This window comes from Dasypus novemcinctus, chromosome 24 (genome assembly GCF_030445035.2).
Source record: "Dasypus novemcinctus isolate mDasNov1 chromosome 24, mDasNov1.1.hap2, whole genome shotgun sequence".
In the NCBI taxonomy this organism is placed as follows: domain Eukaryota; kingdom Metazoa; phylum Chordata; class Mammalia; order Cingulata; family Dasypodidae; genus Dasypus; species Dasypus novemcinctus.
Genome location: NC_080696.1, coordinates 40,807,831 through 40,827,943, shown reverse-complemented (window position 1 = coordinate 40,827,943; position 20,113 = coordinate 40,807,831). Strand labels below are relative to the sequence as shown.

Genomic DNA, 20,113 nt, shown 5'->3' with positions numbered 1-20,113 from the left:
GTGTGTGTATTTGTGTGTGTGTGTAGAATGTTTTTTGAGCTCCTTGTCAACTCCCTGCCTCAGCAGACCTCAATCTATCTGAGCCACTAAAAACCTCAAAGTGGTCAGCAAAGGGCAGCCCTTTTTCACAAGTTTGCTGCGCTGACCTAGGCCTCTGCCGCTCACCCAGAAGGGTCAAGCACACAATGGGAGTTGAGCAACTTCCCAGCTCTCCAAAAGACCACATACCTTTGACTCTATATCTCTGCCCATAAAACAAGAACATTCATTACCTCCCTCCCTTGGGACTTATAGCAGGCTTCAGCAGTGGCCAATGACAATAAAAATGGTTGTTATTTATAATACCCAACAGCATGCTATGTCTGGGAGGAACAGAGCTCAAGAGCACATGGATTATATTTTTAAAGAGTGATACAATTGTGGATGAAAAAACTGCAATCATGACCTCCTTCCCAAAACAGCAGAATAAGAAATGGGAAATGAACAGAACCACCTAGAGGTCACCAGCCTGTCCATGTTCAACCATGGTTTTCTTCCCCCTTGCTCGCTGTTCCTTCTCCCCAACCTGTTCCTTAAAGTGTGGGAGCTCCTCAAGGCTCCATCCTGGGCCCTTTTATCTCCTTCCTTAGTCTCTCCTTAGGTGACCTCATTCCTTTCCAGAGCTCCAATTATATCTTATCAAGTCCCAATTGTTGGTCAACATTCAGCCCAGACCCTCCTCCTGCTACAGACCTGAAATCCAACTGCCTATTGACAGAACCACCTGGACATCTTAAGAACACCTGTTGAAATGTGAGCTTGGCCTGCTCCTCCTCCATCCCCACCCACCAGCCTGCTCCTTTCTCAGAGTTCCCTATTGCGTCAACAAATGCCCATCACCCTCCCAGTTGCAAAAGCAGGATCTCCAAGACAGGTGATCTCCAAGATATCTTGATCTCCAGAATATATATTGTATATTGTATATTGTTAAGTGAAAAAAGAAAGATGCAAAACTGCGTATAATAATAGTATGCTATCTTTTGTGTATCAAAGAGGAAAACATGAACACACACACAAGTACACACACATACACGCACCACATACATACATAAATATTTGCTTATGTTTTCAAAAAGAAACAAAGGAGAAACTAAAATAATAAAAATGGTTACCTATGGGGGGAGGAAGGGAATAGGGTGAAAAACATTAAAATAAACGCCTGTGAATGTACCTTGCTATATAGTTTTGACTTTGGAAAATGTTTTATATAAATGTTTTCTTTAATATTAAATGTTTTATATAATTAAGTTATAATTTTAAAAAACAAAATTAAACAAAACAGGAAAAAGATCCCCCAAAATTCAAAACAAACTAAAGCAAATTAGCCTAACTGCCCAAGTGCAACAGCAAAGACCAACAAGGAAGGATGGTCAAATAATGAGCCCTTGATACTGATGACTATGGCTTAGGAACCTGTGTGCCTGAAACATGGGCTAGGTCTAGAGCTGTAGGGTGCCTAAGAGTTACCTCCTGAGAGCCTCCATGTTGCTCAAATATGGCCACTCTCTAAGCCAAACTCAGTATGTAAAGGCATTACCTTCCCCCAATGTGGGACATGACTCCTGGAGATGAGCCTCCCTGGCGCCGAGGATTACTACCAATCACTAACTTGAGAAGCAACTAGAAAGAGACCTCGAATAAAAGGGTCAACTCAGACCAGCAGAATATCTCAGCCTATATGTTGGATCAAGTGTTAAAACTGCTCTTTGACCTTGAATAAATGGGGTAAGTGGCAAAGACAAATGAGTTGATATGGCTAAGAGTCTTCCAAAAAGAGTCGGGAGGTCACCAGAGGGGTCACGCTTATGCACACCTCAGCAGGACCCTAGAAAAAGCCAAAGTAGCTACAACCCTAGGTACTGGTTCTTCTGAAGGCTACGGAGATCCACAGGGTATATAGTCATGGCAGATGGATTTGGAGCTCTGAGCCATGTCAGAGGGCCCTACTTTGGAATGTGTGCTCCTGAGTGTGACGGAAATGGACTCAGATGTGACTTTTCTACACATGCCTTTTCTGTCACTTTTACTGAACCTGTGGTTGGCACTAAGGATGGTCCATACTCAGGAGACTTGAATTTCTGGATTGCCCATGTGCCAGCTATGCCCTGATCCTCAGCAGAGTGGCAACTCCTTCTCTCTGGTTCGTTGGTCTTACCCAGGTCAGCTAACAGGGAGGTGAAGATGGTCAACCACGACACGGGGAATCAAGAGTGCCTACAACTGTAAGCAGAGGAATTGCATCCATCATCCATGTGGAATCTAAGCCCCCTCTTGATCTAGAGGTGGAGAGGACATCACCATCCCAGGATCCACAGAATGGAGGAATAAAATATAGACTACAGTGGACTTACTGATATTCTACTAAAAAACTATTGTGATGAGTAATAGAAGAAATTTTAGCACTGAGGTGGAAAAAGTGGTCACAGTAGTTACTGAGGGCAGGTAGAGGGTAGAAGAGATGTGATGTGGGGGCATTTTGGGAATTTTTAGTTGTCCTTAATGATATTGCAGGATCAGATGCTGGACTTTACATATCCTGCCATAACCCACTGAATGTACTGGGGAAGAGTGTGAACTACAGGGTAAACTATTTTCTGTATAGTGCAGCAGTGCCCCAAAATGTGTTCACCAAGTGCGATGAGTGTGCCGCAATGATGAGGGAGGTCGTTGGTATGGGAGGAGTGGGATCGGGGGGTGAGGGGTATACAGGAACCTCTTATATTTTTTAGTGTAACATTTTTTTTGTGATGTATATAGCTTCAAAAAAATACAATTTACAAAAATGATGTGGTGGGGTGTGGGGAGTGGGTTATATGGGAACCTCTTATGTTTTTTGTTTTTTATGTTTTTTAACTTAAAATTCCTTGTGATCTATAAACTTTAATCTAAAAAAAAAAACGTAACTGTATGTCAGGGTAATGGTATCCTAGAGAGAGGAAAGAATTACTAACCACAGTACTTTGTACAACCTTACTTTATAAGTATTTTGTAGGATAAAGCAAGTTAAGTATTTTTGTTAACGTTATTGGAAAACAATACTAAAACATACTTATAGTAGTGTAAAAATAACTATATTATTTTTTACTAATAACTAAAAGATTAAGAATGAAATTTAAGATTTCTCTGTCATTCTTTTTGGCCTGAGACTATACCCCAGCAAAGATCATGGATGGATGCTAAAAGCATTACGTGAAAAAGCGATGGAGATTTTATGATGGCAAGATCAGCTGACACCATCTGAATCCACTGATCAATCCTAGAATCACCAAATATATGACAGACACCATATGCCTGCTGAGGACATACAATAGGAAGTACACAGCACTGAGGGATCCTCAACACATAACCTGATCTCAATTGAATCAAGCCTCTAGGTCTAACTTCAGTTGATAGGAAATATGGGGAACAGACAGAGACGTTAAATAATACCCTAAGAAGCAATCAGCCAAGTCCTGCATACGGATATTGGAGATGACAAATGACCTGCTTTCTCCAACAAATCAGTGTCATGAGAAAAGGTGGTAGTGGAAGGAGAATATATAGTTACAACATAAAAAAGACTTCAGCGTCAAAACACCAAAAGAACCAATCTGATCATGTCACTATCTTACTTAAAACCCTCGTGGAAAATAATAATAATAATAATAATAATAAATAAAACCCTCCTGGGCTTGCCCACTCCACAGGCTGCATCTCTTACCATGCTCCCCTCCCTTTGTGCTCCAGTCATACTCACCTTCATTTGGGTCTTTGATCTAGCCCATTTCTTTACTCCTTGGCTCCCTTGCACCTGCCCTTTCCTTGGAATACTGTCCTAGCCCCCTCCCCACTTCACAAGGCAGAAGCCTGTTCATCTCCTCAGGCTTAGCTCAAATACGTTCTCCTTGGAAAGACACCCAGCCCCTGCCCCAGGGTAAGGTCAGGTCTTCCACTTTGTTATACACCCTAATGGTAATGTGCTCTCATGGGAGCACATAGGAGTATCTTGTTCGGTACCTGCCAGTCCTGAAGGACTTGAAGGTCCTTGAAGGCAGGCACCACATCTTTCAGCAGAGTCTGACATGTAGTAGGCACTAAATAAATACCTGCATTAACAGATGCATGAACAAATAAAGCACCAGTCATGAGGATCAATGCCACTAGTGGGAATTCTGGGGAATGCTTAATCAAAAACTGCAGCCTAGTCCCCGCTGATCTTGGCTGCTGTGGTATCTACTATTAGAACCTAGAACCCAACCTGGGACCCAGAGGAGCCGAGGCTCACAGGAAGGACTCACCGCCTCGTGGGACTTGGGAATGGGTACGATGATGGCCAGCACACAGATGAGCTGGAAGATGGCCCCCAGGAAGAGTCCATACCGTAGTAGGTTCTCCAGGAAAGTGGGCTCAGGTACTTCAGGAGGTGAGAAGTCCAGGTCGGATGCCATGGCACAAGCCACCTGCTGCCTGAGGTCTCCTCTGACTCACTGCTCTCTAGGGCCAACCCCTAAATGCAAATGGTAAGTGTCATATTTTTGCAAAGACTTCTAAATGGTTCAGCATTCACAAATGCAAACACATAGATGCAAGAATATAAAGCAATTGTGCTGAAATGTTCATTGTTTAACCTAAATGGAAGATATACTGAAGGTCATTATACGCATTCTTTCAAAATTTTTTGTATGTACAAATGGAAAGTGAAACACTTGGACAAAAAGTTCAAATCAACATACATTTACTGAAGGCCTGCTATGTTTCAGGTAGTGCTGATTCACTCATTATTCATCCAGTAATTCATTCAACAAATATTTATTGAACAGTAAGTACTGTGGGAATGAGAGTGAGCAAATCAGACAAATTCCTGCTCTCTTGGAAACTACATTCTCACTAGGGAGTCAGACAATGAACAAATCCAAGATGTGATATATATATATATATATATATATATATATATATATGCTAGGTAGTGATAACTGTTTTGAAAAAAACTTAAGGGCATCACCTTATTTTATATGAGGTGGCAGGAAGGGCCTCTCTGAAGAAGAGACAGGAATGAAGTGGCAGAGATGTGAAGTGAGGGAGTGAGCCATTTGAATATCTGAGAGAAACATATTCCAGGCAGAGAGAAAAGAAACTGTTAAGGGCCCAAGGGAGGGGGATGGGACCAATATGGCCAGAGAGAACTGATCAGGAAGGAGAGTAGAAGGAGGTAAGATTATAGATTAAATAAAATGTAAAGCCACAAAAAAGTTTTGGGCAGAGTGACATGATCTGACTTACATTTTGAAGATGGGGTTGCAGAGGACAAAGAAGTGGGAGGACAGTAGACCCAAGGAGACCAGTGAGGAGGCTATTGCCAATAACCCAGACAAGAAATGCTGGTGGCATGCACCAGAGAAGCAGTGGGAGTCAGCGGCGGAAGGTCCAGCTTCCACCCATCTCTCTAGCCTTTCCTTCCACCAGAGCCGCCCACTCCTAATACCCTAGTCTAGCAGAGACAATTACCCGTGGTTCTGTAAGAACACTTTGCCAAGAATGCACCTTCCCACTTTGCTGGGTAACCTCCCCACTACGCCCTCCCTCCCCTCTCCCCCATTCCTCCACAGCTGAGCTCAAGTGTCACCTCCTAGCAAGTCTTTCTTGTCTGCCATCCTCCTCCCCCCTCTAGTATGAAAGAACTGCTCCCCACCTATCACAGCACCCATGATAAGAAAGAAACTTATTTTGGATCCTGCCCACTTAACTCCAAAGCCCTTGGTGTTTTCAGAGGTCTGTGCCAGTGCAATTTTCTGCTAAATATGTGCTATCCAATATTGTGGCCATGAAGCATATGTGGCTATCAAGCACATGAAATGAAGCTAGTCCTACCTGAGATGGTTGTTAAAAACACACCTGTGGTGGGCAGATGTATGGGAGCGCTGTATGATGATATGCATGTTGGTTTTATAAATTTTCAACTTTCACTGTATACTCATTGTTTATGTATGTTCATGTATGAAAAACTTCAATATAAAAATATTTAAAAAAAAAAAAGCTCAGGAAAAATACACCCATGGGAAAAATATAACTTACAGACTATGATTAACAGTAAAGCTGCAATATTTTTGTAGCAAAGGCAAAGAAGGTACTATATCAATGCTAAAGATTAAAAATATAGGGAAGCGGACTTGGCCCAGTGGTTAGGGTGTCCGTCTACCACATAGGAGGTCCGCGGTTCAAACCCCGGGCCTTCTTGACCGGTGTGGAGCTGGCCCATGTGCGGCGCTGATGCGCGCAAGGAGTGCCCTGCAACGCAGGGGTGTCCCCCGCGTAGGGGAGTCCCACGCGCAGGGAGCGTGCCCCGTAGGGAGAGCCGCCCAGCGTGAAGGAAGGTGCAGCCTGCCCAGGAATGGCGCTGCCCACACTTCCTGTGCCACTGACGACAACAGAAGCGGACAAAGAAACAAGACGCAGCAAACAGACACAGAGAACAGACAACCGGGGGGGGGGGGATTAAATAAAATAAAATAAATAAATCTTAAAAAAAAATATATATATATATATATGAATATGGTTTTTTCCTTCATTTTCTTCATTAACAAGGTATTGTCATTTAACCAATCTGTATGCATTTATGTATCTTTCTGAACACAACTGACTTTGTTTTTAGGATTAAATGAGATAAATATGCCTAGGCAGAATTTTTTAGAGTAATGCTGCCATAATTTGCTAAATTGCCTTTTGTCTGTTATTTTGTTTTTTTAAGTTAAAATAGTTTACTTAAAAAAAAACCACACATACACATACCCAATTCCAAAGACTTAGTATGAAAAATATATATATATATATGTATATGTGTGTATATATATGTATGTATGTATGTGTTTTGAGTGTTTGGTATTGAATCATGTGTCCCACAAAAGGCAAAAAGTAGGTATAGGATTCAACCCCTGTCCTATGCCTGTGGATCCATTGTAAAGAGTATTCTTGAAGCTGTTTCTTCAATTAAGGTATGGCCTAACTGAATAAGGCTGGGTTTTAATCTGGATTACGAGAGTCCTAAAAAAGCAGAATGAAATTCAGACACAGAGAGAGAGAAAGCCATGAGAGCACAAAGAAGCTGGAAGTCAAGGGAACCTGGAGGAGAAAGAGGACACCACCATGTGCATCGCCATGTGAAAAGTGAAGCCAAGGACCAAGGACTGCTGACAGCTCTTCCTAGAGTACAGTAGTTGTCAAGGAGAAAACCTTGATTTTAGACTTCTCCTAGCCTCAAAACCGTGAGCCAATAAATTCCTCTTGATTAAGCCTCCTCATTGTATGCTGATTGTTTTAGCAGTCAGGAAACTAAAACACTAGGTTAAATAAAATCTATTATTAAAATTAATTTTACTTGTTTCTTGACTCTTTTTTTTTTAATTAAAAGCTTTTAAAATGCTACTAGAAAACTTTAAATTATACATGTGACCTACATTCTATTGCTATGGAATGGCCCCCTCAGCTAAAGGTTCTATCTCAAAGACCTTCCTCTAGCATGGATATACTGCTTCACTGCTTTGCAACATTTTTCTAAAATGAAGGAGTGATAATAAAAATGACCTTTAAGTAGACAGATCAGGACTTACACAAAGGCATATTATCTCCCTTTCAACCCGGTCACTTAGAAAAGATGGCCACTTTTCAGATTAGTTCTGTCTTCTTCGGGAATGCCTATCAAAGTCTGAGGACTGTTCTGTTCAAAATTCTAAGAGCTGGCAGACTTTCATCCACCCAGGAAGGATTTGATTTCTGGAAAGAACCCAACATGATCTGGATCCAAGTGCGGTGAATCAGGTGGGACATCAAGCTCAGGAATACCATTTTTGGTCAAATACAAGGTATGACACTAAGAAACCAGGCGGGTTGTTTGGGGTGGCTCATAAACTGGCCCTGCAGTGAATTCCAGCTTCTCTGGAGTAAACACACAGCCCCTGCAAGGCACCGCCATGGGAACACCAAGAATGCTCTCCTGTCTGTAAGGTTGCACCTCATAAAGCATTCACTTTGAAAAACTGCTTTGGCCCCAAGCTTCATGTTTAAATTGTAACATGCCTACAGGGTCTATCAATACCTGCATTAATTAGTGTTACCAATAGCAACATTGTTATGAATATTTGGAATAGTACAATAGAAAGAGAGAGCCAGGAGTAAGAAAATGTGGGAACAAGCCCTATCTCTATCAGCAAGTGGCTACACTTTGGGCCTATCCCTTAACCTCTCAGAGACTTAGTGTTCTCATTAAGCAACAATATTTATTCCAAGCAATAATGCATTTAAAGCTATTTTTTAATGGCAAGCAGGCAATATATAACAAGAGCCATAAAAGTGATTATATCCTTTGACTGAACAATTCACTTCCTAGAATTTAGAGTAAGGAAGCAATTCAAAAGAAGAAAAAGTTCATGGTAGGGCTATTCATACTAAAAAACAGGAAGCAACTGAAGTGTCCGACAATAAAGAAGCAGTTAACCCAATTAATGATGCATCATGGTATAGCCCCTTCTCCCACTAAAACAGCAATTATAAACACAGTATATCAGGGTAGTGGGAAGTGTTTGCAAAATAATATTAATTGAAAAGTAAACAATAATATAAACACTGTGATTGCAACCATGTACAAACTGTGATTTCATGTGGCTAAAGCTCAAAAGAACCACTGGAAAATGTAAATAGTTGCTGTTAAGGTGTAGGGCTTGCGAGTTTTAATTTTCTGGAAAGTTACTGAAACATTAATCAAATTTAAAATGAGAAATCCATGTCCTATTTACTTCCAAGACTTTTATTAGGTTCTAATGAAACGCTATCCAACAGAACTTTCTGTGATGATGGAAATGTTCTCTATCTGTACTCTCCAATACAAAAGCCACCTGCCACATGTGGCTATTGAGTAACTGAAATGTGACTAGTGGGAATGAGGACTTGTACTTCTAATTGTATTCTATTTCAATGAATTTAATCATGAATTGTCACATGTGGTAGAGGCTCCCATATTAGACAACGCAGGCAGGGGAGGAGTGAGGTTGGAGGGTTGTGAAAAGGTTCTGGAAAACAGAAAAGACGCTATACATATAGTATGCTTTATAATGCTCACCTAGTTTTCTCACATCTGTGCTTTTTACTTCCTAGCCTACCTGTCAGTATTTTTTGGTTTTCCTTTCTCGGTCATATAAGTCACATGAGTCCTACTCATCCTTTAGACTGGTTTGCTCCCCTGCCATTACAGCAGCAGCAGCAGCTGCCGCAGCAGCGAGTGAACCATTAGCCAGGTGCTGTGCAGACCACTTTACAGGCAGCAGCTCACACATCTTCACAGCTAACTCTGGAAGGTGGGTATTACTAATGAAGAAATCTAGGCTGGGAGAGGTCAGGTGGCTTACCCAGGAATTGCCTGGCTAGTCAGTGGCAAAGTCCACATTCAAACTCAGGCAGGCTGGTCCCTCCAGAGCCTTCACTCTTACCCACTAGGCCAATGGCTTTCAAACTACAGGCTGTGTGACCCACTATGGAGCCACAGAAATCAATTAGTGGGCTGCAGCCAGCACTTTTTTTTCCTCTTTCTCTTCTATCCAGCACTTTCATTTAATGAAATAAATGACACTAAAAAATATCAGTGTCTCACATTATTAAGCACAGTACTATGCTTTTTTTTTTTTTAAAAAGATTTATTTCTCCCCCCTCCCTCCACTGTCTGCTCTCTGTGTCCATTTGCTATGTGTTCTTCTGTGTCTGCCTGTATTCTCATTAGGCAGCTCTGGGAACCAATCCTGGGACCTTCTGGAGTGGGAGAGAGGCGATCATTCTCCTGTGCCACCTCAGATCCCTGGAACTATGTTTTGAAGATTTTTTTTTTCAGTTATATCCATCTTCATCCGAGTATGTATGTTCTGGATCAAAATTTTAAATTGTATTTCTTATTGTTTGAGAAACACTACACCAGAGTCTACTGTTTTTTAATTTGATCCACTGTAAGCTCCTGGACAGCAGGGACCCTTGTATGTATCTTGAGTTTGTCCTAAGGAATCTAACTAAGGAATCTTTGGTATGTGATGAGTTGTCTCTGTTCCCCCCCCCCCCCCCCCCCCCCCGCACCTCCCTTTAAAGCAAAAGCAGATGCCTCATTTAACAATGGAGGAGGCAGAGAGCTGCGAGGCTGTGGGGCTTCTTGAAGTTTACGCAGTGTGTCAAGGCAAAGCTGGGCTTCCTGTGTGTTGGTAGGACACCACCCCAATGACTCGAGCCCTATGGTTTTCCAGATTTGCTTGAGGGTAGAGGTTTTATACATCAGGGTAATCTCATAGCCCTATCAGAAAACAATGAAAAGTACATACTCACTTATCACCAAATGTGGAAGGCAATTTCATGAAGGACAGGCAATAGTGTTGTGAGATATTCACTAACTGGGCAATTATTTATTGAGCACCAACTATATGCCCATCACTAATCTAGTCCCTGTCTTCATGGAATTCCATCGAAGTAGAGGCACTCAAAGCACACAGACACTCAACAAAACTGACAAACCTTTAGCTAGACTGACCAGGAATAAAGGAAAGAAGACTCAAATTACTAAAATCAGGAATGAAAGCAGGGACATTCCAACGGAACTTATGGAAATAAAAAGGATTTTAAGAGAATACTATGAACAATTATATGTCACAAATTAGATAACTTAAATGAAATGGATAAATTCCCAGAAACACATAAAATATCAAAACTGCCTCAAGAAGAAAGAGAAAATCTGAAAAGACCTATAACGAACAAAGAGATTTAATCAGTAATCAACAAACGTTCAATAAGAAAGCCCAGGACCTGATGGCTTCACTGGTGAATTCCACCCAACATATAAATAAGGTTTAAAACATCCTTCTCAAGCTCTTCCAAAACATAGAGGAGAGAACACTTCCTACCTCATTCTGTGCGCACAGGTTTACCAAAGCCAGACAAAGACTACAGATCAATTTCCCTGAAGAAATAGGGAAGTAGGAAGAAGCTGTGGTTCAAGCAATTGAGCTCCCATTTATCATATGAAGGACCCAGGTTTGAGGCGCGGGACCTCCTGTTAAAAAAAAGAAAAAAGGCATCCCAGACCTACGCGGTGAGGCACAAGGCCCTCACGCGGCACAGAGAGACGCAAAGCTCCCCCCTCCCAAGCAGTGAAGTGGCGCACCAAAAAGACAATGACATAGTCAGATAGGAAAAAAAGAAATGGGGAAGAAGTTGTAGCTCAGTGGTTGAGTACCTGCTTCACATATATGAGATCCTGGGTTCAATCCCCTGTACCTACTTTAAAAAAAAAAAGAGTATAAATATATAAATGCAGGATTTCTGGAAAGATGGAAGATTAGAAAGACACGGGACTCTCTCTCCTTCCAGAAAAATAGAGGAATGACAGAAAAGGCCTGGGAAATGTTCTAGAGTTTAGGACACCAGTAGAAGGCTGGACACTACCCAGAAGAGAGAGGTACACAGGAAAAGAATCTCAGTGGAAACAATGTGAGCAGAGATGAAACAGCAGTCGCACACTTACCTCACCCTACCCCACCCTACAAGCAGACAATTTTGAATTCTTTGGCCTCAGACTAGCTGCTACAGACAAGGGGGCCACAGGGATCCACCCCATTCCGCCAGGAAAGGTGAGAGAGAGGGAGATAGCCTAATCCTGATTCAGCTTTTGGCCCACAAATTTGGTCTCCCATGTTCCATGAGCTCGTCCAGCCAGGATGGGAGGAGCTGCACCATTGTTTGCCAAGGGAGCCAGCAAGGGACTAAAGAGATCCAACTCTCTCAGTCACCCTCTTACTGACCAGGACTGAAGGGAATGGAATTATTTCCTACCCAGGAAAAGGGAGTGGGCTGCTAGCAAAGGCTGTAGAACAGCCTCTGAAAAAGTTTGAACTGAGAGTCCTGCCAAAGAGCGTCATCTGCTAGCTGACTAAGGAAGTGCATGTGAGGAAATTAAGTAAGAGGCTTTTTCAGCCTTTTTAGCCTTCTTCCCCAAGGTCCCGAAATGGGTCTGCAACCCATTACTGGGTCCAGGGCCCACGTTTGAGCAAACAACAGGGACCATCCTAAAGACCTAGAACAGGTTGGACCAAGAATCAAAGAATGGCATGAGAGTAAACTCATCATCATAATCAGACACTAAGACATCAACAAAATATTACAACCCATACTACGAATATGGAAGAAATGGTCCAAGCAAAGGAATATATCAAAGTCCCAGATGAGACACAGGATTTGAGACAACTAATCAATGACATTCATATAAATCTCCAACATAAAATTAATGAGTTGAAAGACAATACTGCTAAAGAGATAAAGAGATCCAGGTAGGATCCTACATCACACTGATCTACTCTGGTCTGTGTTGCAGCAAACACAACTCTGACCAGGCACTGAACTGAGAGGGCTGCCAGAGAGCATCATCTGTTGGCAGACAAAGGAAGTGCAAGTGAGGAATTTAAAAGTAAGTAAGAGGCTTTTTCAGGTATTTACAGCCTCCCTCCCTAAGGCCCTAGAAAGCAGGTGTGCAATCCATTACCGAGTCCAGAGCCCAGAGCTGAGCAACTAACAGGGACAACCCCTATCAGGTTGAACCATGTTTCAAAGAATGACAGTAACACACAACCTCCTGCCATTAAATACCTACGAAAAAGAGAAAATCAAAATCTGAATAATCTTGCCATCCTAATCAGATGCCTAGACATCAGGAAAAAATTACAAGCCATACTAAGAAAATGGAAGAAAAGGCCCAAGAAAAGTAATATATCAAAGCCCCAGAAGAGATATAGGATTTGAGAAAACTAATCAATGAGATATACACAAATTTCTAAAACCAAATTAATGAGTTAAAGACAACATGACTAAAGAGATAAAGGACATCAAGAAGACACTGAGAGAAGGAAAAAAAAGAACTTGAAAAACTGAAGAAAAAAGTAAGAGAACTCATGGGAATGAAAGATACAATAGGTGAGATCAAAAACAGTGGATATGGGAGTTGCTGAAGGCAGGGAGAGGGAAAAAGAGGTGTGATACGGGACATTTTCAAGACTTGGAGTTGTCCTGAATGCTATTGCAGGGACAGATGAAGGACATTATATATTCTGCCACAACCCACTGAATGGACTGGGAAAGAGTGTAAACTACAATGTAAACTATAATCCATGCCGTGTAGCAGTGCTCTAAAATGTATTCATCAGATGCAATGAATGTACCACACTAATGAAAGAAGTTGTTAATGTGGGAGGAGTGGAGGGTGTGGGGAGTGGGGTATGTAGGAACCTCTTATATTTTTTAATGTAACATTGTGTGATCTATGTATCTTTTTTAAAAAAAGAAAAATAAAAAATTAAAAAAATAAATAACACATTAGAGGGAGCCAATATGGCTCAAGCAGTTAAACATCTGCTTCCCACATGGGAGATCCAAGGTTTTGTTCCCGGTGCCTCCTAAGAAAAAAACAAACAACAAGCAAAACAAATTAAAAAGAAACCAACTCAGGGGAGTCAATGTGGGTCAGTAGTTGAGTGTCAGATTCTCACATACAGGGTCCCGGCCCTGGTACCTCAAAAAACAAACAAATGAACAACAACAAAAAACCACATTAGAGGAATACAACAGCAGACTGCAAATGATAGAAGAAAAGATTAAGTGATACAGAAGACAGAATAGCTGAGATAGAAGGGGAAAAAGAACAGAGAAAAAAATTGAGTAGGGGCTCAGGGTATTGAATGATAACATGAAATGCAACATCATACATGTCATGGGAGTACCAGAAGAAGAGAAGGGAATAGGGGTAAAAAGAGGATTTGAGGAAATGAAAGTTGAAAATATCCCAACTCTTGCAAAAGAAATGAATTCACATGTCCAAGAAGCGCAGGATACCACAATCAAATAAATATGAAAAAACCTACTCCATACTACTAGTACTCATACATACTACTCAGAATGTGAACCATCAAAGTACTCATACATACTACTCAGAATGTGAAACATCAAAGGTAAAGAGAAAATTCTGAGAGCAGCAAGGGAGAAGCAAACCATCACATACAAGGGATGTCCAGTAAGACAGTGCAGATTTCTCATCAGAAACCACAGAGGTGAGAAGAGAGTGGTATGATACAATTAGGATACCGAAAGAGAAAAAACTGCCAGTCGAGAATTTTTTATCCAGCAAAATTGTCTTTCGAAAATGAAGGTGGGTTTAAAATATTCACAAACAGAAACTAGAGAGTTCATAAAAAAGAGTCCTTTGCAGGAAATATTAAAGGAAGCTTTACAGCCTGAAAGAAAAGGCAGGAGAGAGAGGCTTGGAGGAGAGTATGGAAGAAAGAATAGCAGAAACAGTAGCCAAAAGAGTAAAAAGATAGACAAAAATAAGAAATGACATATGAAAACCAAAGAATAAAAAGGTTGAAGTAAATAATGCATTTACAGTAAAAACATTGAATCTGAATGGATTAAACACTCCAATCAAAAGACAGACTGAAAGAATGGATTAAAAAAACATGAGCCATCCATATGCTGCCTACAAAACACTCACGTTAGACTAAGAGATACAAACTGGTTGAAAGTGAAAGGTTGAAAAAAGATACTCCACACAAACAACAAACAAAAAAGGAGTAGCAGTAGCTAATACTGGACAAAACAGACTTCAAATGCAAAAAATTATAAGAGATATAGATGACCATTAAATAGTAATAAAATGGAAAATCCACCAGGAAGAAATAACAATCATAAATGTCTATGTGCCTAACCAAGGTATCCCAAAATACATGAGGCAAACTCTGGCAAAACTGAAGGGAAAAAGAGACATCTCTACAATAATATTTGGAGACTACAAAACACCATTCACATCATTAGATAAAACAACTAGGCAGAAGATCAACAGGAAACAGAGAACTTGAACAATATGACAAAAAAATGACCTAACAGACATATGCAGAAAGTTGCATCCAAACTCAGCAGGTTATAAATTCTGCTCATGGATATTTCTCCAGGATGGATCACATGTGAGGTCACAAGACAGGTCAAAATAAATATAAAAAAACTGAAATTATACAAAGAACCTTCTCAGATCTTAATGCAAAGAAACTGAAAAACACTAACAGACCGGAAAGAGGTAAATTCACAAATATGGGGAGGTTGAACAACACACTCCTAAATAATCAGTGGGTCAAAGAAGAAATTGTAAGTGAAATTAGTAGATATACTGAGATGAATGAAAATGAGAACACAGCATATCAAAACTTAAGGGATAGGAGACAACCAGCAGGATGGTGGCGGAGTAAGGAGCTCCTAGAGTCAGCTCCTCCTACAGGGCAGTTAGCAAATACCCAGAGCTCTCTGGAGCTAGCTGAAGCACCTGCTTGGGGTTCCAGGAGCATCCTGCAACATCCTTGAAGGAATGGAAGGAGGAGACTGCCCATCTGGAGAGAAGACTAATAAGTAGAGCACTTGACACCACGGAGGCTGGTGCCCACCCCCTACTGGAGGCAAAAGCCACCTCGGGAGCTGTTCTGTGGCTGGAATTGAAAACTCCACTTCCCAAAAACAGGGGAGGAAGAGACGGTTGGGCACCAACTCCAGCTACTGATGAGTAAGTTCAGCAGGCAAAAGTATAATCCTGAGAACAGCTAAAGTTTGAGCCTGTCCAAGTCAGAAAGAGGCCAGTGGCTGCCATCTTAACTCTGCGCCTGGCATGAGGGGAAGCGGGGTGGACTGAAAATCCCAGTGCTGGTGGGGACTGGCTTCTTTCCGTCCAGATCAGATTGCAGCTCTAGTCTAGGCCCCATTGCTACCTCTAGCAGGGAGGAAGCTGTGGGGACCTGAGCTAGCCTCTCTGGGAAATTACCACGGAGGCCGGTAATCATCCTACTCTGGCAGCACAAGCCGCCCCAGGAACTGTTTTGTGGCTGGAATTGGAAGCTCCATTTCCCAAAAACAGGGGAGGAGGAGATGGTTGGCTGCCAATTTTGGCTACTGATTGGTAGACTCGGCTGGCTAAGATATAACCCTAGGAAGGGCGGGCTGTGAATCTGCTCAAGTCGGAAAGAGGTCAGTGGCCTCCATTTTGACTCCGCCCCCAGCCTGAGGGGAAGCCGGGACCGAAAATCACAGTGATGGTATGAACCAGTTTCTTTTTTTTTAAAGATTAATTAATTTATTTATTTCTCTCCCCTTCTCCCCCCACCCCGGTTGTCTGTTCTCTGTGTCTACTTGCTGTGTCTTCTTTGTCTGCTTCTGTTGTTGTCAGCAGCACAGGAATCTGTGTTTCTTTTTGTTGTATCATCTTGCTGTGTCAGCTCTCCATGTGTGCGGCGCCATTCCTGGGCAGGCTGCATTTTCTTTCATGCTGGGTGACTCTCCTTACGGGGCACACTCCTTGCGCGTGGGGCTCCCCTACGCAGGGGACACCCCTGCGTGGCACGTGCACACGTCAGCACTGCGCACGGGCCAGCTGCACACAGGTCAAGGACGCCCAGGGTTTGAACCGTGGACCTCCCATGTGGTAGACGGACGCCCTAACCACTGGGCCAAGTCCGCCGCCAGAACCAGTTTCTTTCACCCAGATCGGCCTGTGCCCTAGACTAGGCTTCAGCCCCGCCTCTGGCAGGGACTGCACCAGCCTATCCAGGTAACTGCAGGTAACTTTGGCTGGCACAGACTGAAAATCAGAAGTCTACTGGGGCAACTGCAGTCACCCTGGACCCGCACTGCATAGATTGCTGCCAACACCTGCAGCTCTATCCCTGCCCCAGGCAGGGGAGAAAGAGCCATGAGGCTTCATCATTCTCTCTGGGCAACTATAGTCTAGGCCTGCACGACTTGGATCATTCCACATAGCTGTTACTCTGTCCCTACCCATGGCAAAGGAGAAAGTTGCAAGAAGCTTCCCTGGTCCTGGCACAATGAGGTCAGCTTGAGCCTCCACAGCTTATAGCACCAATCACAACCTTGGCTCTTACTACATAACCAGCAAGGGAGAAAGGGCAGGAAGCCCTAAACTAAAGAGAAAAACTATACTCAGAATAAATACCCTAGTAATCCAGATACCAAGACACCAACAAAAAATTACAATCCACACCAAGAAACAGGAAGCTATGGCCCAGTTAAAAGAACTAGATAAGCCTCCAGATGACATTAAGGAGTTGAGACAAGTAATCATAGACGTTCAAACAAATCTCCTTAATAAATTCAATGTGATGGTATATTAGTTAGCCAAAGGGGTATTGATGTAAAATACCAGAAATTGGTTTTTGAAAAGGGTGTTTATTTGGGGTAGGAGCTTACTGATACCAGGCCATGAAGCATAAGTTACTGTCCTCACCAAAGTCTATTTTCATGTGTTGGAGAAAGATGGCTGCTGATGTCTGCGAGGGTTCAGGCTTCCTGGATTCCTCCCTTCCAAGGTCTTGCTTCTCTTTCCTCTGTGAGCTTATTTCCTGGGGCTCCAGCTTAAGCCTTCAGCATTAAACTCCAACATTAAAAGCCCCCAATTCTGCCCTTTGCCATGCCTTTTATCTGAGAGTCCCCACACACCAAAGGGTGGGGACTCAATGCCCTACTGGCACAAGAGGTTTACATAATTACTTAATCAAGTAAACCTGTGAATCCAATATAATCTAATATGCCCAGAGGAAAAGATCAGTTTACAAACATAATCCAATATTTCTTTTCAGAATTCATTAATAATATCAAACAGTTACAGTTGGCTAAAGAGCTTAAGGATAAGAAGGCACTAGATCAGCACAAAGAATTTGAAAGCATACACAGAAAAATAAGAGATCTTATAGGAATGAAAGGTGCGTGAATCTTAAAAACATTGGAGGGAAGCAGATGTGGCTCAAGCAAATGGGCTCCCATCTACCATACAGGAGGTCCAGGGTTCGATACCCAGGACCTCCTGGTGAAGTCAAGCTGGCCCATGTGGTAAGCTGGCCCACACAGAGTGCTGTCGCGCTCAGGAGTGCTGGCCCACACAGACAGCTTACACAGCAAGATGATGCTATAACAAGAAACACAATAGGAGACGCAGCACATCAGGGAGCTGAGGTGGTGCAAGAGAATGATTTCCTCTCTCCCACTCCAAAAGGTCCCCAGATCAGTTCCTGGATCTGCCTAATAAGAATACAAGCAGACAAAAAAGAAAATACAGCAAATAGACATAGAGAGCACATAATGGAGGAAGGGAGGAAAAATAAATAAAATAAAATCTTTTTAAAAAAACAAAAACAATGAAACAATATAATAGTAGATTTGAGGAGGCAAAGAAAGGATTGGTGCGCTTGAAGAAATGGCCTCTGAAAATGAACATAGAAAAGAATAGATGAAGAAAATGGAAAAAATTGAACAAGGTCTCAGGGAACTAAATGACAGCAAAAGGCGTGAAAACATGGGTATCCCAGTCGGAAAAGAGAAGGGAAAAGGGGCAGAAGGAGTATTTGAAGAAACAATGGTAGAAAACCCTACTGAAGGACATAGATCTCCATGTCCAAGAAGCACAATGTACTCCCATCCAAAAAAATCTGAATAGACCAACTCCAAGACACATACATACACATCAGAATGTCAAATGCCAAAGACAATTGAGAGAATTCTGAGAACAGCAAGAGAAAAGCAATGCATAACATATAAGGGATAGCCAATACGATTAAGTGCTGATTTCTCACCAGAAACCAGGGAGGCAAAAAGACAGTGGTCTGATATATTTAAGATACTACAAGAGAAAAACTTCAAGCCAAGAATCTTATATCCAGCAAGATTGTCTTTCAAAAATGAAGGCGAAATTAGAATATTCACAAATAAACAGAAACTGGGAGAATTTCTAAGCAAGAGACCAGATTTTCAGGAAATACTAAAGGGTGTGCTAGAGCCTGAAAAGAAAAGACAGGAGAGAGAGGCCTGGAAGAGAGTCTAGAAATGAAGATTATAGCAATGAAAGTAACTAAAAGTGTCAAAAGAGTGGTGAAAATAAAATATGACAGGTAAAACTCAAATAGTTAGGAATAAACTTAACCAATGATGTAAAGCACTAGTATTCAGAAAACTGCAACGCAATGCTAAAAGAAATCAAAAAAGGCCTAAATAACTGGAAGAACATTCCATGCTCTTGGGTTAGAAGACTAAATATCCTTTAGATATCAATTCTACTCAAATTGATAATAGAGATTCAATGCAATCCCAATAAAAATTCCACCAGCACTTTTTTTAATTGAAAACACAATCATCAAATTTATTTGGAAGGGTAAGGGCTCCTGAATAGCCAGAAACATCATAAAAGGAAAAGCAAACCCTCATCTCCAGACTTTAAATCATATTACCTAGCTATAGTGGTAAAAACAGCATGTTACTGGCATAAAGACATAGACCAATGGAACCAAACTGATGGTTCAGAAACAGACCCTAACATGTACGGTCAAGTGATTTTCGACTAGCCTGCCCACACAGCTCACACAGAACAATCCATTCAAGAAATGGTGCCAAAAGAATTGGATACCCATAGCCAAAAGAAGGAAAGAGGACCCCTATCTCACACCTTATCCAAAAAATTAACTCAAAATGGATCAAAAACTTTTAAAAAAAGCAAGAACCATAAAACTTTTAGAAGAAATTGTAGGAAAATATTTTCAAGACCTGGTAGTAGATGGTGGATTCTTAACGGAAATAAGAGATGGACTGAGATGGACTATTGATGTTTAATGTATGTAGAAGTTTTAATTAGCTTTACTGTAAAAGTGTGGAAATGTATAGAGTGGATAGTAACACAGTGAGTAACAGCTGGTTATTAAATGGGGATGTGGCTAAAAATGGTAGTCTAGGGATATAAATGCCAACTGACAGAATGCTAGAGAATAATCTAGGAATTGAATAGCACAATAAACCAAGAGGTAGATGAAAATTGTGGTTGATGGCACAGATGCAAAAGTGTCCTTTGTGAGCTAGAGCAAATGTACATCACTACTGTAGGGTATCGGGAAAGCAGAGAAGCAAGGGAAAAATACAGCTGGAGTGACCTATGGACTGTGGTTAGCAGTAATAACATAATATTCTTGCATCTATGAGAAAGATGTACTGTGTT

At 41.6% G+C, this 20,113-nt stretch overlaps 1 protein-coding gene across 3 annotated transcripts in view; it reads right to left on the bottom strand.

The window, feature by feature from the left end:
- The window catches only part of MANBAL (mannosidase beta like), a 49,442-nt gene that overhangs the window by 12,305 nt on the left and 17,024 nt on the right, over nt 1–20,113 (bottom strand). For all 3 annotated transcript variants that reach the window (XM_004466584.3, XM_071211700.1, XM_058287064.2), the window contains exon 2: nt 4,317–4,525. In XM_004466584.3, coding sequence (XP_004466641.1) covers nt 4,317–4,466 — 150 coding nt within the window. In that variant the 5' untranslated portion in view covers nt 4,467–4,525. The remainder of the gene's footprint in view (nt 1–4,316; nt 4,526–20,113) is intronic.